The following is a 24,408-nucleotide window of genomic DNA, read 5'->3' as shown; positions in this document are numbered from 1 at the left end:
GGTAGGTTGGATTCACAGCAGTATTTTGTAATAGATGACAAAACCGTAAAACGTGCTTTTAGAGATTTTGACGCATCGTGCTTAGCCCCGGGTGATGCAAAGCAATTTTGTTGTCGTAGATTACGGCCCACTATTTGGTCTCAAATCAGCAGAGTAAACTTTCAACGGAAGCTAATTGAACCTTCGAAACAGCTGATAAGTGAGTTGATTATGAAGACACAAAGAAAGCATATGATTTATCGTGCAAGGTCCAAGCGGTAAGCTTAGAACCAATTGAAGGCCAGATGTTTTGTTATATAGACTGTTAAAGACTATATGAAGGCAAGGAGTTGAAGAGGTATGCGGATATTATGCTAACTCATCTACAACACAGTGATACAGAGAACGAGACCTTGTATATTAGTATACAATAATACAAATTGCTGCGACCAATCAGACACCGCGTAGTAAGAAATAAAGGAATGACAGGCAGGACAACTTGTTAGAGAATCATGAATGCACTCAGATAAGCGCACTCGGACGGTTAAAAAATCTTATTCTGTCGACAGGAATGCTTGTGCCATCTTTTATGCGATCACAGACACTGGGACGCATTTGCAGCAGCTTGCGGCTAAAACCTTTCCTGGCTTAGTATAGGCGTGTTTAAAAAATTTTGCATAGCAAAAGCATGCCAATTTAGCAGAATATTATCGTCGTTGCTGCCGAATATTCGCGAACGTAAATGTCAAACGTCGCTGTACACCTGCAGCGAATCATCCGGACGCGGACACGGGTGACATCATGCCAAGGTGTCTCGTGGCTTTAAGACCGGGCGGCAAATTCCAAAGTCATCACTGCAGCCGCAGGTGCTTGTGGTGCCCTCATGAGGCCTGAAGTTGATTTTCCAGAATGATGCCAACCGAATTTTGTGCAGTAAAAGTACCTCAACTATCTCCACTGAAAGGGTGAACTTGTATTTTTGAACGTGCCCTAAACCGGAATTTTAATGCGCAGTATTCTTTGCCGAGTACCCGTACACCAGAACCGTTTAACGCCCCACATTTCACCAAAATGCAGATATGGGGAAGTTTTACCTGTAGTTGAAATGATAGTGTAAATGTAGAAAATGAATAGAAGAGAATTTTGAAAGTCCACAAAATAGGTAAACGAAATAAATAGCGAAAAGTGGCGAACCGTGTAAAGCCCTGCATTTCCCCAAAAATGAAGACTTGGCTGAAGTTCCTCCTGTAATTGTTATATTAGTGTAAATGGAGGTAATTCGTCGAACACAATATTAAAAAAACGTACAAATGTGGCTCTAAAGAACTCACCCTCTACATGAGCGAATTAAGAATCCTACGCATCAGTAGACTTTGCCTGCATTCCCTCAGGTTTTTTTTTCCAGCGGCCCTACATATGCAGCCAAAACAACTGCTCGCAGCCATGGCAGTGATCCACACAGCAATATACTTTTACCTGAACGAGGTGTAAAAATAGGCATTTAAAAACTTCTCTCCTAAAACAATAAGGTAGTAGAAGAAGTGACAATTGGGCTAGTTGGTAATCCATATGGGACATCTTGAAGGTAGCGCAATTAAACACGGACACTAGCGAAAGAAACGACAATCCGCAGCGATGACTCACAACTGATTTTTTTTATTAGAACTGACACACACTTACATACTAACCCCTAAACCCATGTGACCAGACATCATACATACGTCGCAATCCAGGGTATCATTTACAAAACATGACAGGCATGAAACAGACTGTGTGGATGAAGGCGCGTGTTATATTTACGTTACAGCACGATTTAAAAATTCAAACTCACTCTCCTCTAAATGAATCGACGGCACACTAAAGCACCACACCCCCTTTTTTCTCAACGCGTATCTAAGTGCATGTGCGAGCATGCGTTCCAGGAAACGATTATATTATCTGTGCACAGGTATACGTTAACACGAGAAGTTATTGAAACATATAGTAAAAAAATGGTGTGTGGTGCTTTGGTGAGCAGTCGATTCATTTACATGAGAGTGAGTTTGAATTTTTAAATCGTACTGTAACGGAAATACAACACGCGCCCTAAACCACACAGTCTCTCTCATGCCTGTCATATTTTGTAAATGATACGCTGGATTGTGACGTATGTACGATGAGTGGTCACATGGGTTTTTGTTGTAGTATTTAGGTGTGTGTCTGTTCTAATAAAAAATCAGTTGTGAGTCGGCGCTGTGGTTTGTTGTTTCTTTCGCTGTGTCAGTGTTTAAGTGCGCTACCTTCCAGATATCCCATTAATTAAGTGCATTATCTTCTAGTTCTCTATGCAGTTTATAAACCATGCATTGAAATCAAAACAGGGCTGCTTGAGTCACATGTAGACGTTCCACGACACAAGCTTAAAGGTTGCAGAAAGATTTGTGCAAATTTCGTTCTCACTGTCGGCAATATTTCGGACCATTTCACAACTGGGCGACTCCGGACGCAGGCATTTTCCCAAAGAGGGACGCATCAGCTTTCCTAATCAAAGGCTACTGCTGGTGGTGGGAATGACAATATTATATCGCTCCATATCATCACTACCTTGATCCCAATTAACGATATGGGACTGCAATGTAACTGCGATAGGAAAAAATTAGAAAATGAGCAAGAAATGATTGGTAAGATGAAGAGGGATCCTTTCTACACACAACGACCAGGTGCCAATATGTTGTCCCCCTCATATGGTACTCACGTGCTTTTCGTCCAGTTGCTTTGCGCCTGGGAGCGCTGCAACGACAGCCATGTTGAGGGCGTGTGCATCGACCTTCGAACGCCGAGGCACAACGAATTGGATGGTGACGCCTCTGCCGAACTTGGTTTTCAAATGCTGCAACGATCCCAGGCAGGTCATCTGACCCTTGACCATGATGCCGATGCGGTCGCACGACACCTCACATTCAGCCATGCTGCGAAGTTGGAGAAAACAGCTGACATATACGTCAGGCAGATTGCGGATTACTTAAAGCATAGTGAGCCAAATTCTTTAAGGTGATGGTTTTCCTCGTATAGCCCTTGAAACTTGCCATTCGCATTCAAGATATTTGTTCGCAAAACACCGCAAAACACAGATTCGCATTTTGTGAAACTGCTTCGTTGAAAGTCCTAAAGCGGCGGCCTTCAGCCTGCTAAAAATAACACGATGTTTTCTTTGTTCTTAAGGTTGGTAGGGACGGAGATGCCAATTTGGCCTTACATTCAGTGATGATGGGAAGACAAAATCAAGCATCTTCTGGCAACGTTCCATTTCTTTCCCGAAATTCTAAAACTTCGGATTTAAAATATTAACTAATATTTTAACTCGCAATGCTTATTAAAAGTGGAGAAGCACATTTCTGCAGGATAATTTGGACGTTCATTCAAGCGTTCTCAATACAAACGAATTGTAGCACACAATAATTAGTTTCTTGTACGCCGTGGTGAACTTTTGAGTAAATTCTGCTAGCAAAACCTGATTTTACAATTATTGAAGGTTTCTCAAAATACAAAAAACATTTATTTGTTCGACTTCTGGCTGCGTATACTATTGTTTCTTATATGAAATAGGATTTATGTAGCTACATCTGCATTAAACCACGCGTGTTTATAAACCATTCTACTTTCATGGCTTAAAGGTATACACTGTCAAATGATTGCCTAACATTCCCTAAATATAAAAGTATAATTGTTGAGCTGAACCCACAGTAGTAATGGAGGAGGCTGTATGTTTATTTCATTAGATGGGTTGCCGTCTGTAAACCAATATGTATGTCGTCAGGCACATCAGTGCAGGCTTGCATTTAAAATATAAGAACTAAAAGACAAGAAAAAAGTCCTCACTTGTGGGACGTGAGCACAATCGAGGTCATGGTAGACTCCTTGAGGGCAGTCATAGTTTCACGCATTTTGTTCCTCGATAGCACGTCCACACCTGCGTACGGCTCGTCCAAGAACACGACCGGGGGGTAGCCGACCATGGCCACCGCTATGGACAGCTTGCGCTTTTGGCCACCGCTGCACGAGTTTAAACGTCGATTGTTCGGAAATCTTGACTGACACCTGTATTAACTTCATCCCTTTTTGCTTTTTAATAAAGGTATCAGTGAGCGGTTAATGTGATTCTGCATTTAGCACCCGCTGATTATGTCGTCTTAGCTTATTGGGGCCCTGCGGCAATGTGTTTGCTTGCTGTAACCGTAGTTCGGAAATTTCTCAAGTGCTAACAAAAATCTGCTCCGAAAGAAATGTATCCCTAAGAGTTCAATGTACTCCGAATTTCAGACTTGCTGTCGTGTTCTATTTCATCCTAATGTAGCTATAAAGTTTCCTGCAGTCAATTGCAGACCGACACTACTATTATTTTATTAAAACAATGGATGAGGCTTAGCTCACCAACCCCTGATATGCAAATCAAAAGCCTGGCTTAGCGTGTTTAAGTCTTTTTTGAATTAGTTAACCTTTGAGTAAGGTGTCCTTATTATAGTATTCATCCGAGGCCTGCCTTTGTATACGGTTGTGGTCCCACTTCTGGAGCTTTTCGAGCAGATGGGCAAGCCGGGAGATATAGGCGGGGTTGTCAGACGCTGCTTGTTGATGACGGCACAACGCTTCCAGTCATCGCCACCTGTATTTTTACAATGCCAAACACATCGCGCGCTTCCCAATGGGAGTGGTTCACGCAACCGTAACTGAATTTGAGAGCGGCTTGTACCTGGGTTTGAGATTGTCAAAGTAATGGCGCTCGGGCCAGCGCTAGAAAGCTCAGAGTCGCGGCGGAGCATGTTTTGGCAACGTTGCCGCTCTCCACCACGCGTCGCCCGAAGCTGAACTGGTCCCAATACTGAAGCGCTGGGAAGGCTACCGACTGGGGGAGAGTGGCCGGAGTAGAAGGAGAGGGCTTAAATGGCCGGTCTGGGCTGATGCGGTTGGCATTGTAAAAATACAGGAGGCGATATTACAGCGCCCGCATTGCACTCAGAGAAGATGGCACGGCCTCCATCCCTTTCATGGACAACCTGGCATGCAAGTGCTGAGTCACGTTGTCAGGCGCGAAACAACTGCGGCGAAAGCTTGCGCCAAGCCGGTCGCGGAGGCAGTACAGCAGACGCGGCCCTTTTTTGTCCGTATTTAGGGGGCGAACGGAGCTCGGGCTGCAGAGCTCGGCCCGGCGGCGTATTCCCAAACCATATCCCGTAGGGGCCCAGGCCGACCACCCCCCCTAAGCAGGGGCGCAGCCAATAAGGTTAAAAAATTGCAATTTTTTAACCTTCTTGGACGCAGCACCTCGACGTCTCTACCTATATGTGCGCGACTTCATGCGAGGTGGATTTGTTTTTCCCCTCCCCTCGTTTCGGCTGTTTTGCGGGTGGCCGATGGTTTCGCTCCGGGGGCAACTTGCGTTGTACTATTTATATTTTTATTCCTGCTATTTTTTGTTTATACATTTGTATACTTTTTTGCGTGTGTGTGGCTTACAGTTGAGGCACGAGCTGTGACACAATGCTGGCGAATGAAAAGGCCAGACACTACAGAAATATATATATGTGGTAGCTAGAAATGCGTCGCAGGAGACAGACACAAACTGCTCATCTATACCCATCAGTGGATCTCTAAAAGTGACAATTTTTTGCCGCTATTTGGACTCCGAGATCACTATTGTAAAAATAGTGCGCCAACGAAATAACTTTTTTACATAGTTTTACCTCTGCTGCGACTACCGTGACTTCAAGCTCACGGGCAACTACTCATTAGTCCCAGCGAGAAGAATATACGTATCTGAGTGAGTGAAACACTGCATTAAATGAGAGGCCATGGGGCCCTGGGGGAGCAAGGATAAGGAAAAAAGGGGAAGGTCACAACTCGCACAATGAACACAGTTGCAGTCTTGGGGTCCTAATCGCAAAATGAACACATTAAAGTCAGTCAGTGGCAGCAAAACGCACAGTTCACACTTAAATGTACTGTTCACACTGTGGACAATGCGGTTCACACTGAAAACAGTGCACGCTGCAGACACTTCACACTGTATACCGAACGGGAAAGTCGGCCAGGCTGCTACACCAATTTGTAGAGTCTGTTTTCAAGGGCGTACTCGGTAATTGCTTCTAGTGCGGTGGGATCGTCACGGGCCCGACTAACATGTTCCTGTTCAGTCGCAGGGGCGGGACCTAGAGTTAAAAGCTGGTGGCGATTACGGTCGAATAATGGACAGAGCCAAATTAAGTGGTAACGATTTGGTGTGCCTTCCCGATTACAGGGGGAGTATCAGCGCCATTCGGATCCTGCTCAAGCTGTCTATTTATAAATAACGTATCTTATGCAGCAAAATCTCTGTGTGCATGAAGCACAAATTGTTAAAAATAACTAATCGACATTGGCAACAGCGTGAGTGCGTAGCACGCATGATTACTGATATCAAACTCGGCCTGGTGGCTTCAGTGAAGAGACTGTGGTCAATAGCCCTGTACAGAAGACATATATCAAACTCCTCGAGTACTTCAGTTGCTGTACAATCCAACTATTACTGAGTCCTTGGTTGGTATATATTTCCGATATTGTTTCCCTAAATTGTTATCACCAGCAGTGTAAATTATGCAGAATGTATGACCGAGTGTAAAACGTGTACGTTTGAGCTGATGTCTTTCTTATCAATGTATCACCCTTGCAAGAACGATTCACACCTTCCATTGCTGTTAACAAAATGTCAATGTTTTCCTTAGTGGCACTGTTCATGATAAAGAATAATGCAATGAAGTTAATGTTAACGAAATTCAATGTAATAGTGCTTATGAAAGTGCCAAAATGTAGCAGCTCATGCAGCTGTAATATTTCGCAAGAGTAGGACAGTTTGTAAATGTAGTCATGGGTAATTGGCTGCCTTTCTTGTAATCCTTACCTGCAGCACCGAATTGTGTTTTGAGCTCTGTATATAGTGAAAGAGTACCCAACTCAATTGTATACCCTTCTGTGTGCTGTAGAATGAGCCTTCAATGAGGGCGTTTGCTTTCCGGATCGTGTATAATTGCCCCATGCGCGTGAAAGCGTCCATCCGCGTGCGCGCACTTCGAGCACCGAGCCGAGCGCTTATTTAGGAACACGATCAGAGGTCAGCGTCAACTTGCAGGTACGCAAGAAGAGCGCGGAGAGATCAGGGACTCAGGTACAAAAGGTTAGCTTCTACCACATGTGCGTCAGCTTTCCCAGCGCCGCAGGCCAGACCCGCCCACGGAGCGAAACCATCGGCCGCCTGCCAAGCAGTCGAAACGACGGGAGGGGGAAAAAAGAAGAAATCCGCCTCGCATGAAGTTGCGCACATATAGGTAGAGACGCCACGGTACTGCGTCCAAGGAGGTTAAAAAATTTGAATTTTTTAATCTCTTTGGCTGCGCCCCTGCTTAGGGGGTGTGGTCGGACTGGGCTCCTACGGGATATGGTTTGGGAATACGCGGCCCGGCGAGTCACGTGGTGCGTTGCCAAGGATACGGCGCAGCTGCGGTCAAATGAAGGCCAAACCTATTGTTGCGGCGAAACCGCTCTACGAGATCCGTAAATCGTTGCTTTCAAATGTTGCACTCTCATAATAACAATGATGCCGATCTGAACCTCTAGTTTGACCACTTAGAGGACTTGAGAACAGAAGTAAAAAAGTGGCAGCTCCACAAACACTTCTTGCACTTGCGAACCTTAAAGGTCTTTTAGAGTTGCGCACTTCCGACCAACTTTTGGCTAGATCGAAAATGAAAAGGCTGATACCGAACGGTAAAGAAATCTGCGACACCGTGCGGAGCTCCAAACATTATCGCAACTTCAGGGTCGAGTACCTGTAGTGCTCGCATGGCTCGCTGGCATGGTCTTCTAAGTCAACCAACTTGATGAGCCGCTCCACCATGCTGTCCATCTGGTCGTCCGGCACGCCGCGTAGTCGTCCAAACAAGCAGAGCGTCTCGTACGCGTTCAGCTTTCCCAAGAGGGCGTCGCTCTGAGGGCAGTACCCGATGAAGGCCTGCCACTGCAAAGCGCAGGGGTGAGAAAAGGGAAATCACGAACTGGATAGCGGAAGAAAATAACCCCTCCCATTGACACCGTAAAGTCGGCCTGCACTTCTCAGTGCATATTAAGCCAGTTCTTTTATTTTAACTGTCTTCCTACATGTACTTCCGATGCAACATTTCACCGTGCATATTAAGCCTGTTCTTTTATTTTAACTATCTTCCTACGTGTACTTCCGATGCAACAGTCCTCAATAATACTAAGCCAGTTTTTTAACTATCTTCCCACGTGTACGTGCGATGCAACACTCCTCATTGTACACTAAGCCATTTCTTTTACTTTAACTCTCTTACTACGCGAACGTCCGATTGAACATTTATAAGTGCATGTAGAGCCAGTTGTTTTAATTTGTATTTATTCCTACGTGTACGTCCAAGGCAACACTTCTCATTGCATATTAAATCAGTTCTTTTATTTTAACTATCCTTTTACACGTACGTCCGATGTATTCTTTCTCAGTGCATATTAAACCAGTTATTTTATTTAACTATCTTCCTACGCGTACGTCCGATGCAACACTTCTCAGTGTATATTAGGCCAGTTACTTTACTTTAGCTTTCTTCCTACGCGTACGTCCGTTGCAACATTTCTCAGTGTATAATAAGCCAGTTCTTTTACATTACACTCTCTTCCTACGCGTACGTTCAACGCAACATTTCTCAGTTGTGTATTAAGCCAGTTCTTTTATTGCAAATATCTTCCTACGCGTAAGTCCAATACAACACTTCTCAGTGCATATTAACCAGTTGTTTTATTTTAACCATCTTTCTACGTGTACGTTCTATGCAACACTTCAGGGTGTACATTAAGCCAGTTTTTTTATTTTGACTAACTTCGTACGGGTGCGTCCGATGCAACATTTCTCATTGCATATTAAGCCAGTTTTTTTATTTTAACTATCTTCCTATGCGTACGTCCGATGCAACAATTCTCAAGGCATATATGGAGGCTTTGATCCAGGTTCACCTCGCGTGGCTGCTTCGAGAGAACGAGGGAGTTCATGTAGGCGTTGCCGTCGCTCATCTCAAGAAGGGCGGCCAGCATCTGGAAAGTGGTGCTCTTTCCTGCACCGTTGATTCCAACCAGGCCGAAGCATTCGCCGGGCGGCAGGGCCACGAAAACGCCACGCACTGCATAGAACTCCCCGAAGAACTTGTGCAGGTTCCGGACGAGCATGACGTGGTCGCGAAACTTCTTCTTGCGGCAGAGACGGTTTACCAGCTCTTTCTCTTCGGCTACATCGTCGTCTAGCTCGGGCGTGTGGAGGTCGCGTGGCTTTGGTTCACCTTCGTATGCGCTGTTCAGGTTGAAAAACACAACGCAGAAGACCGGTACTGCCAGCACGATCATGATGCTTAGGTCGAACATGATTCCGTACGAGTCGACTGTAAAGGGCGTTGTCACTAGCAACAGCTCCCTTTTTGATTGCTCAATCGAGAGCACTGTAACGAGATGCGAACATGGAGTGAGAAAGAGTGCACACTTGACGGCGCACATACCCATTTTTGTTGTCTATTTCAACAGCAAAATCTGTCACGCACTTCACAAGACTATTTGAAGGCCAGAAAAGCATGTATATGGGGTTATATACACAGGTGGAAGTCACACAGTGAAAACCCTTCATGGCGCGTGAAGGGGAGGTTGCCAAAAAGGTATGTGTGCTGCCCGCGCATTACCCTAAGTGAATAGTCGTCTAAGGTTTCGTATCCCATGCATATTCCAGATATCTATGTCGTATTGGGCAACAAAGCGGCGTTTCTGTGGTAACATATGGCGCGTCAGCAAAGCTGGCGAAGCACGAACCTAAGGGGTAATCATCGCCACGGAACATTCGTTCGCAGCTGCCATAATTACACAAATGGGCCGCTTCGCGTACTGCTGTAACTATCAATGGTGGCGAAGCGACACAAAACCACAAAGGTCGTTTCGTCAACTCGGATCCTGGCTCGTGAGACCATGCTTATTATTACAACTCTCGAACTGCATGGAAAGTTGTTACATCCACTTTTGTCGTTTTTCAAGTTACATCACCATATTTCACATCAAAATCAGGCTTACAGCATTCCACCTATATGAATGTGCTTGCTTCCACGTGGAAGACGAACCACGAAAACTTACTCGTATATCGCCTTGTGCATGTCCGATTATCCTTATAAAATCCGTGTCAGTCATTGTTTAAACACAAGACACCCTCATTATTTCATACAAAGAACTTCTGCACAAAACCACTCACCAGTATGAGTGCTACTTTCAAAACTTCACAAAAACGTTAAAGGAAAATTGGACAAACACACTGACCGCCTGACGCTCAATCTTCCGTTCTCTCACTCTCTTCTAGTAAAACTCTAGTATTGCAGTGCCTACAACTCTTTTTACTTTTTTTATTCGATTTTACTTTTGCCTATCTTTCGGCGATGGCAACGAAGATATATTTCAAATGACGAGTTACTCGGACTCGCTTAAGGCCGAATTTTAAATATCTCAGGATACATCACTCGCATCTTCTATGGTTCCTGGCAGCTTTGTTCCACCGCTACATAGCATCTTTGGCGCAGGGTACGCTGTCCATTCCACACGTGCCCACAGCTCCACTGTGGCTTTGCTTCAGAAGCGATGACTTAAGGCGCTTGAATTTTGTCGGCCCGCCCTAGCCCCGGTAACCGAAATGCGCACCAAAGCGCACGTGGTGTCCTCAACCTCTGATTTGCAGGGAACCGCTCGGAACAGCCGATATGACCAGCACAGATCTGCCCATTGGACGATGACATTCGCAAGCCCTGTTCTTCGGTGGGTTCTAAGTATCCTGGGAGATGCGTCATTCCATAGGGCGGTGTTTACCAACCCCTTCATAGTCCTCCTTGGTAGAAAGGACTATCTCCAGCGTATATTTCTGTCTGAACATTTGTCCTCACCTCGACCCGGCTTGTGTCGCCTGCGTTCTACTGCTTCATAACAATAACAACAGTTCGCTGATGCTGCAGATACTGCGCCCCTTCATTGCTGTAACTACGTTTTTTACAAAGGAGCAGTTATAGTACAGCTACCTCATTTTATGATTTCTTAGGCAGAGAAAAGCCCTTGTGTATTATCCGCCTCACTTCAACACAGGCCAAATGTTCGCCTCCCGCGATCTCTCGCCAATTGTGCCTCCTCAATGTGCGTCGCTATGGGCTGTTACAGAAGTCGCCTAGCACAGTTATCGCAGTTTCGTTTGGGTTGAGCTAGCGGATGGACGCTAGTTGTTCGCAGCGAGGAAGAATGGTGTGCCTTCGAGGAACGCGTTGTGAGGAGAAACGGCAATTGGCGCGATTGGGTCCGAAAGAGACCCCCGACGGCAAGCGGGCCGCGACGCCTAGCGTAACAGCGATGCTCTTAGGCACGCTGATGAACACGTAGCGGAAAAACCAAGGCCTTTGCGTGGCCACAAATTCGCTGAATGCTTATCCAGCTCGGTGACGCAGTTGAAGCGATAGTTTGTGGTCAACCAATAAGGAGTCGCTCATGCGTGGTGTCTGTGTCCGTGGGGACCTGACTTGTTCGCGCAGTGCGTCACGTTCAACCGGTTGGGCGTGCGTTCATGATGTTACAGCACAGTGTGACATCGCATTTTCTCGATCAGGTGTGTGTTTACGCTGTAGCAACCTGCACACTGCTCCACCGGTCATCCTTCGGTAGTGTGGAATGCCACTGATATTTTTCTTAGTTTTTACCGTTATTCTTCCTTCTCCCTTTGCAGTGCCCTCGCTGCCCTGATTGCAGCTGAAATAAGCAAGTAAATAATTAAATTGGCCGCATATCAGCTCGGCTTGCTCAAGATGTCGTCTAATGACAATAGCCTTCTGGTGCTGCAGACACATAACACCCTCTCCCCTCTCCCCCGCCCACCTTTTGCGCCCACCCCTCCTGTCTTGGTCCTCCCACAAACAAAAGTAATGGGACATTGGTCAAGTCAACTCTATTGCCGCTCGTTCGCGCAGCTGTATGGCGGGCCATCTGGTCGGACATCTGTTACTGTTGTGCTTGTCGCTCGAGCCACGTTCTCGAAGCTCAGGCGCGAGCGCTTTGTTGTTTTGCTTGGTAAGGTGCTGCTGGGGGTTGTGAGGTTGTTTGCGCTTCAACCGTACTTGTGTTGCAATTCTGTGGTTTGCTATAGAAAAAGCTCGGTCCCGTTTATTTTTAACTGAAAAGCAGTGCAAGTAGAAGTTGTATATTTCTGTATTGCTTCAAACTTCTGTGTTTTCTCTTTTAAAGCAATGTTGACAGCTATAAAATAAATTATAAGATGAAGTATTTAGAAAATATTTGCGGATATAAATGTTGCGTTCAACAGTTCGTTTAACTTTCGGCCGGCAAGTTGAGTCTAGGTAAATCCAAACCCAACAAAATTTTCGCGTTCACATATCAAGAAGTTGTTCAATAAAGAAATTAGGCTCGGTTACGCACACATGCCCTGATTTCCATATAGATGTCTGCCCTAACAAATAACTGGATCGCTTACTTTTGCAGCAGTAGATAATTCCAGACCCAAATGGGTTAATTTCCTCGCAAAATTTTGTATTGAAACCATAGCGCTTCTCCTGATCAATCATCTCTTCGCACATTTCAGCCTCGAATTCAAGGTTGACGGCACGAATCGTTGAGGCGCCCAGCAGGAACGGCGGAAATAGGAGCATGGGGAGCCGCGGAATGGCGCTGCCAGTGGCGATGGCGACCAGAATGTACAGAAGGAAGGTGGCAGGACCTACAAGATATAGGTGCTGTATCGGTTTAAATCGCAAATATCAACAAATAACTAAAATGTATCTTCTACTTTGGATGAATGCTCAGGGCATTCAACAACTTCTCAACAAGTGCGATAACATCGAAAAACACAGCTCAACTGCAGTGCACATGACCAATGCACACACTACAAGCAACGCAACAGCACACGGTCTTTATGGTGACAATGCTGAAATGGATTTGTCAAGGAAATCAGATGGGTGTATAATCCCCCACGAAGGTGAAAATTAAAAAAAAACGACGCAGTGAGATAACATCCGCGTCGGTGATGGAATCAGGAAAACCAGCAACTGAACTTGCGTGGCAGACAAATGAATTCGATCACACACACTAGACATTATTTTAAGAATACAGGAGCAAAATGTCACTCTGCCAGTACCACCACTGCGAAAAAAGTTACCCGTTAGAAACATAAAAGAATGGAGAGAGCGACGTCCTCTTGTAGTAGGACGAATGATAATTTGTAAGACCGAGTGAATGAGTGATCACAGCTAACACTCCGATTGATACGCTCACATAAAACATTGCTCCATGGAGCCCTCCTTTGACAGAACGCCGCTCTCTGGAATACAGTAATTATAAATCGATTACGTTAAACTTCGGAGTTAGGCGACTGCTACACTCTTAGGCAAAAATGACTAAAATAGGGACTAAATTACAGCCGTTAGTCTTCGCGGGCGACCGTTCATCTTCAAGGGGAGTATCTGCGGCAGAGTACGTGCCGTGTGCATAAATGCGGACTAACTGTTCGTCCCCGCCGATCTATAAGGAGTAACGGGAAGACGAAACGCATGCAGTTAGTCTCTTTGCTGCGTCGTTAATCCCCTAATGGCGTCGTCGTTGCCCTTTCGCGCATATGTCTGCGAGCAGTTTTATATTTCCAAAACACAAGCGATGGCAGTCACTGGGTGCTTTAGATGGGGCCACGGGAGAAAATATTGATGTTAGTTATAAGAAAATCGCCTAGGGTTAGTAGAGCGGCGGGTAATGGCAAGGAGCGGCGAAGCGCGATTGCCATACGCTTCTCGGCGAGGTTATGTTGATACGCTGTGTTGCATACGATTCGTGCGAGGTAATAACGGCCAATGAAAGCTTTCAAGCGCCTTAACAGTAACGCAAAAATTAGTGACAATAGCAAAAGTGGATTCCTGAGCGTACTGAATATGTATATGTTTAACAGACGAGAAAAAACGCATGTTGCTGATGACAACTGCAAAACAAAAATGCTCGCTGCAGGTAAGCGTCTCGAAGTTATCTTTTACACTCGACACATAATTGCCTTGGGCACCAAAGCTATGACAATGCTGCAACTGCTGTAAAACCCGCTTGCATTTCCCAGTTGCAATCGTCTAGCGACGCGAATTTGAAGAATTCAGGCTAAGAAATAGCGAACTCGCTTTCGCCGATGCAGGAAAATATGGCATGTTTCCTTATTCTGACACTCACACAGACGACACCTTTCACATACGTTACATAGAGCACTTAACATATGTATCGAACACTAAGAAAGCACTTAGCTTGTGCTAATTTGTGCGGAAACAAATGAGTCGTCCGATCGCCCAGCTACCTATCTCAACTAGGCGACGACGAGTTGATTGTTATTTACGAGAAAAACTATGGTTGTGAGGCTCTCCTTCGAATCGAACTGAGCAATAGTCCCTAAACCTAGCAAAGCGCTAAGTGCAACGCGCAAAACGCGGTCACGTTCGCTTGCACAGATAGAAATTCGGGCACCAGTTGCAATGGATCTGTTGCGCTATGCACAGAACTACACGCTGTACACTTGAGTATTATCTACCGCTGCAACCACCCGGCGGCGTGGTCCAGCGGATAGGGCGTCAAGCTCCTTCTGTATGTTCCCGGGCGTCGGGAATTCGATCCCTGCCGGTGGAGGAGTTTTTTTATTTTTTCTGCACTCTACGCAGTTCGTCCTTGGGGAGTATCGGAACGGACCATCCGGGTGGGGGAGTAACCGTTCGTCCCCTCGCAGTTAGTCCCCAAAGGGACTAATGATTGTGGCAGAGGCCGTTGGTCCCCGAAAGGACGAACTTTTAGTCCTTTTTGCCTAAGAGTGTAGATGGCTGACAATAAAACATTTTATACGTTTTTAGTTATCGCATAGACCCATTGGTGGTGAAATATTTCAGAACTTGGTGACAGGGGCACGGGAACGTTTTCTAGAGGAATTGAGCGCTGACCACTTCAGTATATCCTGCGAATTCGCCAAAGAAGTCACGAGGAACTCGATTTTTGTGGGCTTGCAACGTACAGGAAACACGTAAGCTCATCATCAAAGAGAATTCCAAGACCTGGGGTTGTGTAACTTGGAGTCAAAGCAAAGCATCGCGAGCATAGTAGTGAAACATTTGCGAGTCTATCAGGAGACGTGACGCACTCTACATCCCTGCTAAGGGGGAGTTGATGTTTGCAATCAAGTGGGGGTAACGCATAGTAGCAGACCAAAAGTTGTTCCGCAAGCAGGACTCGCTCGTTCCACCACTGTCTTCAACATCCGCATGGGGAGCACCCTGCAACAGGCTCACACGGTGACGCCATTGATCCACTACACCCACTGGTAAAACTTTATTGCCGATAGGTCGTGGCTCTTCGAGACGGTGTAGAACCAATGTATACGCACTCACAGGGTGCGTTGTCTGCTGAGAATTCTTTGGCCTTTGTTGCGTACCTACATAAAGCTCTTTGAACCATGTTTGTTTCAAGGTTGCTGTAGCACTTGAAGGAATTTCGAAACATAAGTGGGCAATTTTGCCCACGTATATTTCAAAATTGCTACAATTCCTAAGGTACAAACATTCTTTAAAAATTTGCATGTGATCAGAAAAGAGTGAAAGATATTTCAGTGTAGTCTCTGAAACATTCACAAAACAAACAAAAACAGGGTAGGATGCTCCGCAACTTCCTGCACAGACAACCGAGGCCAGATGGACGATGAAAACGTTGGATTTTAGAAATGATGCACCAGCCACACGCCGGAAAGTACCTTAACAAAAGTATAAATATTCGCTTCAGCTTTCTGATTCGAAAATCGGGCGGGGTATAAAAAATTCCGCCAATCTACCCTGTGAACGTGCTTGGAAAGCAAAGCTGCAAGTGACACTCACAATGATTACCCATGCGACATCACTTAAACTCACACCCGTGGCTCTACAAATTGTGAAACCACAGGCAAGTGAAATGCACTTACCGACATCATTTATTACTTCGGAGATACTCCTTGATAAGGGTTATAAATGCTATATTCGTGAATGGTGTTTGTTTGACATGTATTGGTGTAGAACATGAGTGGAAACTCTTTTTTTATAAAATAAAGGAAGCTCAAACCCAGTGTTGGACGATCTCACTTCTCCGTCTCTGCCGCCGCCGACAGAGGCGACGACGTTTGCGAGAGATGGAGGAAACGGGAGAGGAGAAGGAAATACTTTTATTCAGATTTTTGAACGGCCCAAAGAGCGGGCCAGGGGAGTGGTTCCTCCTTCACTGGAGCCCATATGCATTCCGCGCCACCTGTGCTCTGTCCACCAGCTGAAGCTGGGTAGGCAGAGAGAGCTGGGCAGCAACATGTCCCATTGCGCTTCTTGGGTAGTTGACGGGAACAGAGGAGTGTGCTCAAAGCGTCCGAGAAACTTGGCACTCATGATCCGGTTGCTGTTTTTCACGCGCTACTTCGGTATCCGAATCTCTTTCTAGGACGGTTAATTGCCTCAGAGACATCCTAAAGTGGTCATAGAGCCCACATGAACATTTTCCAGTCACTCTGTAGGCAAGTACACGTGTCCTATGACTTCAATGGTAAAAATGTACCTTGGCAAGGAGTGTAACGTCTTTTATGTCAATTGTGGCCATATGCATCGTGTATTGAAAAACAAAATAGTCCCAACCGTCCGTGTGAACTACAATGGCCCGCATGCTCGGAAATCTCCCCTTGAGGAACACTCCAACTGTATAGCAACTGGTGGAACGAGCGTGCGCAGCAGTTTCCGGCAGGCACATAACCATCGACCTTGTGATTTAGCGTTATGTTGTTCATACCTAATCCACTCATATGCGGATTGTTGATGCTGTCATGTAGCGATGGAGAACGCAACATAGTTCAACTGAATCGCATGTATTGGAGCGAACTTGCGGCCCGCAGTAAACTAGAAGAAAAACACGAGCGTCGAAAAAGCAGTCAATAAGGTGACGTGCACTGTCAAACGTCGAGGAATCGAATGTTTCAGCGCTTGCTCTGCACGGAATCACTCCAATGGCTTTCCTTTCCGGATAAACATGCAGATCGAACAAGAACACTGTCGATCAGAACATTAACAGCTTCTGCGATAGTGGCCACATACCTAACACCTTTCCGTATCAAACAAGATTGCTTATGCAGCGTGGGAAACAAGAAAAAGTGTTCTACGCATGAAAGACAGGGTGAGAGCGGAGAGCAAGCATGCGCTGGTAAGAGAGAAATAAAGCTAAAATATGGTTCGTGGCCACAATTTGAGCTTGCTAGAGCAACCAGCTGTTCCATAAGTTGAGGATGCGTAGTATTTCACCATTATAGGTGTGTTTTTATAGTCCCCAGGAGAATTCCGTTACAGGAGTGTAGCAAGGCTTTTAGAAACGATAGGTAACGAAGAAGACCAGGACAAAAATCCACTCGCCACCAAGAACGGGACCAACCGGGGTAGGCCCGATGAAAAAACGGGGGATAGGGGAAAATGGGGAAAGACGATTGATTGGCTGTGGGGTTTAACGCGCCGACGCTTCACAGGCACTGAGGCGGGTGGTAGTGGAGGACTCCTGGTTAACTTTGACCATTTGGGTATCTTTACGTGCGCCGAAATCTCGAACACACGAGAGGTTTCGATTTTCGCCTCCATTATAAAAGCGGCAGCCTCTGCCGGGTATCGAACCCACGTCTTCATGTTCAGCTGCAGAACGCCTGTGCCACTGAGCCACTACGGCAAGTGGGGGCAAAGGTGCGACGGTAAGACAACGTGACCTCTTTGAGGCGGGGACATGAAAAGAGCTACTTGGTTCGGAACAAAAGCGATTTACAATTACGCAGGTTCGGTGTGTATATGTACGATGTGTATATGTACAACCTTCTCTCTGGATAGATAAATAGCTTACGAATTGTTCAAAGTAGGCAGGCAAGCAGCTCAAGCACTGTAAAAACCTCGTGCCAAAGATTACGCATATAAAGGAGGAGACAAGGACGAGGAAAATGCTGAACAGCTGCATGAATATTCGAAAAGGGTGAACCATGTTAAAGAAATAATATTGATTTAGGTAGGAAACTAGTTCCCTTCAATTACTTTGATGCTTCGTACCTTACAAAAAGATGGCTATTTTACAAGATACCCAGGTCGACTAGAAATGATTTTTATACTGGACTTTTTTATTGCAGTTTTATAAAGCCAACGCGAAGTAGAAGTATCTGTTAGTTTCGCCAAGCCACGTTTATTTATGGTTGGTGTCACCACTACGCTTGTAACTATCAACCAATGTTTTTTACATGCGATTCCATCTTGCCAGTTGTGAGTCCCTCTTTAGCAAAACTGTTCTTATGCCAAAAATCATGCGGAGCTTGATACAGCACTACTTTTCCACTCACCTCCAATCGAAAAGAGCCCCACGATTACGGAGTGTGCGGTGCTGTCAGATTCTATACAATCCGTGACACAGTAAGGCAAAAGTATTCCCAGTGGTGCGAATGAGACGATGATAGCCACCAGAGCGACTGCGACAAAAAAAAACACATAGAATATGAGAAGCAAAGACGGCCCGACAAATCTTTGCCCCGAAAGAGAAGGTCCTATCGCTAAGTGACTACCGTCTGCACTGCCGCAACTTTCATAAGAAATTCGCTACCGTTTCTGTTGCTGGATGTGAAACTACGGGTGAAACACTCATTCTTACGAGCTGGTTACGGCTCTTGCTTTGCCTCATAAACGAAGTGACACTGCTCCTAAATTTTTGTTAGTGCGGGAGTCTCCCCTTCGGCATCCAAGGCGGCCTTTGTTTCTTCAAAGTATCACCCATTCGGGGAGAAGGCAAAACCACTGATTAGGAATGCGACCCTTTAGCTGTACCTGAACTGGGCGTTTTTTCATCCTAAACAAGCCATATGGACAACATATCCCTAATGCTCTTATAACTCTACCCTACCTGCTTCTAAAATGTTTCTACGTAGTTTCGCCAGGGGCTGCCCAAAGGAAACTAGAGCTAAGGCAGACACCGCGCAGGAAAAATTCTTCTTTGGTTTCACTATGATTATCAGGATGATGTATTTCGTAAATGTAGTTATAAAGACGTTGTTATAGCTGGGTGGCAGCTTACTTCCGAAATTTTGTTTGGCAATGTCAGGTATCTATCCAGATGTTCAAGTTCCAAAAGATTTTCTTTTCGCGTAGCCACCAAATTTTCCTTTCTTACAGCATTGTAAAGCTTCTCTTTAGATCCATAGTTATCATGTGAAGCCTACCAAGCAAACAGGTCGCGTACAGAGCGAACGCCTTTGACAATAGCCTTGCTGAGCTTACTTATCGTCTGCGACGAAAGCTGCTGCAGGTAGATGAAGGTTCCGTATATGGCCGCCATTGGAACGAAGTAGAAGACCAGGTCAAAGAAGAAGTGCGCCTTGAGGTACACGCAGGCTGGAACACCCGTCATGAGTTGAAGGTTACGGGCGCCATTGTGTACCTCTGCAGCCGGAAAGACGACGAATGAGGACAGGATGAGGCCTACGCTGATGGTCACCACGCAGCCCCAGTAGAGCCACGACTGTCGCACCAGCCCCATCAGTTTCCGCAGTCGCGTCTCCGATTCTTCTAGAAGGTAGTACTTATTCGGTCTCGATGAGTGGGAAACAATGTAATCGACATCTTCATGTGGAAGAGCGTACAGGGCCACGTCGGTTGAAATGGACGAGCGCGGCTTCCCGGAGTAAGTACGCAGCAGAGCCGTGTGTGCCAGATTTGTGATTATGGGTATGCTGAGCACGCTGGTGGGGTTGTACCAGGCTTCCATTCTGCGTTGCGACAGCACAGTAGAAAACACTTGAATTTCACGGCAACAAGCCGATCCGAAATTAGGCGTGGTTGATAAAAGTCCGACGTAGCACCAAAGTCGCTTCGCAAATTCGACTGAAAGCTCGCCTCGCACGAGCTAGGAATTCAAAGCATGTAATAGTATCTGTATTTATGTTTCCTACCAAATAGTTTCGGATAATTTCTGTGTCCATCCTGTGTCTCCTAGGGAGGGGTTGGAATAAAGTGAGTGCACAATTTTAACCCAAAAGTATTGAGTAATTGGGAAGCTGCCCCAGCTATTCATTATGCAGAGACGACAAACAAAACGTGATTGCGTTGCCCTTCAACAAAGCACTTTTGCCTTCATCAATGGCACTGAAATGCCCTCGTAGTGAAAAGTTTTGTATCAGAAAAAAAAAGAACCGGCAAGAAGCCGTAAATAAAAGCTACGGTTCAGCACATTATTTTTAAGTAAGACAAGGAATGATTTACGCAATTTTTGTAATCTAAAAAAATTACGGCAGAAATGACGTGTGCCTGCAAGCCCAAGCAAAGGTTTTACTATTGGGTTCCCGCTAGAAAACATAAAAGTATACACGCACTGTCCGGCTTTTGCCCTTCCTTACAAGGCCAACACTCGGGCGAAAAATCTTCAACGAAACCAATCGAACCCATCACGCAAAGGCGTATGAGAAGAATAATGCGAAGGGAGGAACAGGACGTTTCGGGGATGTTTCGACGTTTCGAGGACGTTTCGGGGATGTTTCGACGTTTCGAGGACGTTTCGAGGATTTAAGGGTATCAGAGAGGAAGTTAACTTCAAGGCTGTCGAAGGGACGAAAAGAAGATTAGAATGCTGGTGGACGAAAATCAGAGAGGGGAATATTGCCTAGGACAGTTACCGTCTGTAACGGGGAAAAGAAAGTATTTCGGGCCTAATAAGCTTTAGTGCCTGCCCTAAGCAGCGCTAGTATTAAACCAAGAGTGTAAAACATGGTTATATTAGTCCTTTTTGCTAAGATGACATGTCATCACCCCGCTTCAAAGGGGAAACCAATAGGAATCGTCATCATCATCATCATGTGTTAACAAACTTGTGAGAGAAACGTCAGCGTGAATTCATTAGGCAGAGTTAAACCAATGGGTTACGGCAAAATACTGACGACCGGTGGTAAAATTGAGTAACAAAATGGAATTCAAGAATGGGAATAAATAAGACGGAAACGGCAAAAATGATGTGAAACCATCATACACGCAAATTCAAGGGACGGGAGTGAATTAGAAAGATGCAGTTTTGGTGATGAGTAGTCTTCGTTTTCATAGACATAAATGGCCTGGTTACGCTGTATACTGACCGCTACTGAAATCTTACTTAGAATGTTTGCATTGGAAACGTAGTTTATCGCAGTTTCAAACAACAGTCGCGTTTAATGAATCACCGGAAGCCTTTTATTTAGGCACCAGAAGATTCGTGGCTGATACTTAGAAGCAGCTGGTCTAAAGAGATTGCTCTGTCGGTAGCTTCTATGTAGCGCGCCCTGGTTCAATAAAACTTCAAATAAACTTCAATTAGCGTAATGCACTATATACGCCTAATATTGAGGTAAAGCACGTTTTACGGTGGACTGGTGCAAAAAGGGTTTCGAGAATTTACTTTTAAGTACAAACCTATAAAGAAACGACGAACTATAAAATTTCTACTTATTCATCTAACATGAAGAAAAATACGTCGCAAAATGCCGGCTTTGTTGTAAATAAAAGTATAAAAATAAACATGAAATCATACGCTAACTACAGCGCTTATTGTCTATAGCAAGCCACCATGACATTGTCATAAAAGTAAATTTTACGCTCACTAGAGTATTTATTGATGTGTGAGAGGTGACACATCAAACTACATTTTAGGTGCTGTGCTAAGTAGACTGTTTGATGTTGTCTGTCACAAACTATCATACAACTGTCATAAAGCTAATTTTTGAGTGGCACGGTAACTTCGCCACCAGTGGTGGTGCGATACAAGCCAACATGCAATTGTTAAAATGAAATTTATTTGTTTACACGCACGTCAGCTAAACACTCGAACCAACTTATGAAAGCTTCATACCTCACACTTCCAATTGTGGTATTTACAACCTTGATTTACGTTGTATGAAGTCCATTCCGTCTAACACGAATCCGTTGTCTTTGCGAGTTCCGTGCATTTATTCGTTGAAATTTTCAACTACGCTACTAAACCTGAAGCCTGCCTGGTAAGCGTCACTAGAGAGCATGAACCTCAAGCGCTGCGTCTGCAACCGCCATCACTACCCATTCGAGGACTTCCCACGTCGGAATCAGGTGCGCTACTTTGGTCTTTCATACAAATTTTCTTGCTGCTGTGCAAACGCTCCAGAGCTAGCAGGAATGTCTCCGAACAGAGTATTTTGAATATTTAGAGAGCGTTCTATCGTGGAAACAAAAAATATAACACTTCAGTCAACAAACTTTAAAAAAATCGGATGTAAATCCCAACGCAGTAAATTTGCACACATCTGCTTGGCTTAAGTCGTTTTCCGGAAAGCGTACAATGTCGTCCTGTTGGGGAATATGAGTGAGAATACGACAGCCTCACTACTTCAAAGAGTATATTCTATGAGCGCCGCGCATCGTGTGGAGAGCGCTGTGGAGGCGCAGGTTTCTCGGCTGAGAGGGTCAGGGTATCCTGAACACGTTATTGTGGTAGTCGTTGAGGCTCCCCACAGGCGTGAGAAGCAGGCAATAAAAGCGGCAGAAGCAAGTGCGCACGACGGCAACGACCGCCGTAAGACGGCTGTTACACCGTGTGTGCACGGTATCGCACATCGGCTGAAGAAAATAGGGCAGAGGCCTAGAGGTCGCGTTGTAATGTCCGCACCAATCAGGTTCACAAAGCTTTGCAGAGATACATATCCTGTACAAAAAGAAAACCCTGGCTGTAGCGTTGGGCAACAAAACAAGTACGTAGAATGCGATAGAGGGGTTGTGTACCGTGTTCGGTTGGCCTGCGGAAGGGTATATGTAGGTCAGACGGCACGGTGTGTCAACTACAGGTTACGCGAGCATCAAAATAATGTACAGAAAAGAAAGGATGGAAACCCTTCAACTTACTCCGGTTAATGGCCCCAGTGTGAGCCGTACTTTCAAAATTCTGTGATACTGTCTTATGACTGTGATCAGCGCACGCGTGAGATAATGGAAGCAGCTGAAATGCAACTAGGTGGCTTCGAGTGTGTCAGTACAACATAGGTAGTCTGGTCTGATAAGGAGGCCGCGTTCTTAAAAAAGAACTGGTCGTGGTAATAACTGACACATGTGGGACAATGCAGGGTAATTTCGTTATTCTTATCTTTGTATAATCGTGTCCTTTTCTGTATCTCTTGTCTGTTTGCTGGTATATATTTCACCCTGATTCAACAAAACTCAGTTGGAGGTAGCGCTTGTCCTTGTCTCCTATGTCCGGGTGTTTGCATGTGCTTAAGATGAACGTTATGGCCAGCAGTTCACCAAAAGTCGCCATCCATTGTTTGGGCAACAGTGCCTGCCATGGTGACAAGAGTATTAGGGATTTCAAAATTAATCTGAGAAGTTGTAGAATTAAACCCCACTTTCTTTGACTTCTGACCCTGGAAATGTGTATTTCTCGGAAAATATTTCCGCCATATCTTTTAATAAATGACACTGAAGGAGGTGGTGTCAGTTTAGGTTAATATACGTGTGTGCACACGCCTGATGTTCATTTGTGCACCTAGAAAGCGCTGAGACAGCCTACCAACTTTACCACAATAATATTTCAAGGGAGATTAGTGCCAACATTCCAGTGGCTCTAAGAATTCTCAACCTCCCCATGTGCACTGTACAATGACCTGGGCCGGAGCACCTCGGCTTGTACAATATTTTGAGTTCTTGGGAGTATGTTTCTGAATGCAAGACGGCTTGATAAGTGCTTTTGAAGGTATTCGTCCATGGCGCAAAAGGACGTCTAACCGAAGTAAGGCTTTCTTGCAGCCTAGTTGGCTTATCACAATAGCCAAAAAAAAACCATTCCGCACAACTTGCAGGGGGCATGCCCAGGAAGTCTGCGGCCCGAAGTATGCCCTCTTAGACTGTTTTGTCCTGTGACAAGGGAAGGTAAATGTGACCAGAAATATATATGGGCACATGGGGTTAGAAAGGTATACTTCAAAGCAAATTATCGTGGAGAGTTTTATTACCACTTCCCTGTGACATGACTTCCAGTGATCCTCTTAGGACTCCAATACACAAGTATCACTCCGTATGGCCATGGGTATGCCGAATAACTATGTTCAACGGCTTAGTGTTATGTAGTCACATCCGGGACAGATAATATTCATAAAAGGGACACCAGATGCAATTATGTCAGTAATGATTGATATTGATTAAGACCTGCCCTGTTTACGGGATACTAGTTCGACGCCTCGATCCGCGTGCCTTCAAGTGCGACCCAAAAAATCCTTACACGCTATCCCACTCGGAAGGAGACGCAATTTCTGTCACTATAAAGTTGATG

The 24,408-nt window shown here is 45.3% G+C and overlaps 1 protein-coding gene across 1 annotated transcript in view; it reads right to left on the bottom strand.

The window, feature by feature from the left end:
• The window catches only part of LOC144180063 (phospholipid-transporting ATPase ABCA3-like), an 83,979-nt gene that overhangs the window by 913 nt on the left and 58,658 nt on the right, over window positions 1–24,408 (bottom strand). Inside the window, exons 10-15 of the mRNA XM_077708470.1 lie at window positions 19,374–19,861; window positions 12,545–12,787; window positions 9,013–9,488; window positions 7,818–8,005; window positions 3,838–4,011; window positions 2,714–2,927 (exon numbers count right to left, since the gene is read on the bottom strand). Coding sequence (XP_077564596.1) covers window positions 2,714–2,927; window positions 3,838–4,011; window positions 7,818–8,005; window positions 9,013–9,488; window positions 12,545–12,787; window positions 19,374–19,861 — 1,783 coding nt within the window. The remainder of the gene's footprint in view (window positions 1–2,713; window positions 2,928–3,837; window positions 4,012–7,817; window positions 8,006–9,012; window positions 9,489–12,544; window positions 12,788–19,373; window positions 19,862–24,408) is intronic.

This window comes from Haemaphysalis longicornis, unplaced genomic scaffold, assembly GCF_048455015.1.
Source record: "Haemaphysalis longicornis isolate Haplotype H1 unplaced genomic scaffold, Haemaphysalis longicornis Haplotype H1 scaffold_4, whole genome shotgun sequence".
NCBI classification, from domain to species: domain Eukaryota; kingdom Metazoa; phylum Arthropoda; class Arachnida; order Ixodida; family Ixodidae; genus Haemaphysalis; species Haemaphysalis longicornis.
This window is presented reverse-complemented; position numbering and strand designations above follow the sequence as displayed.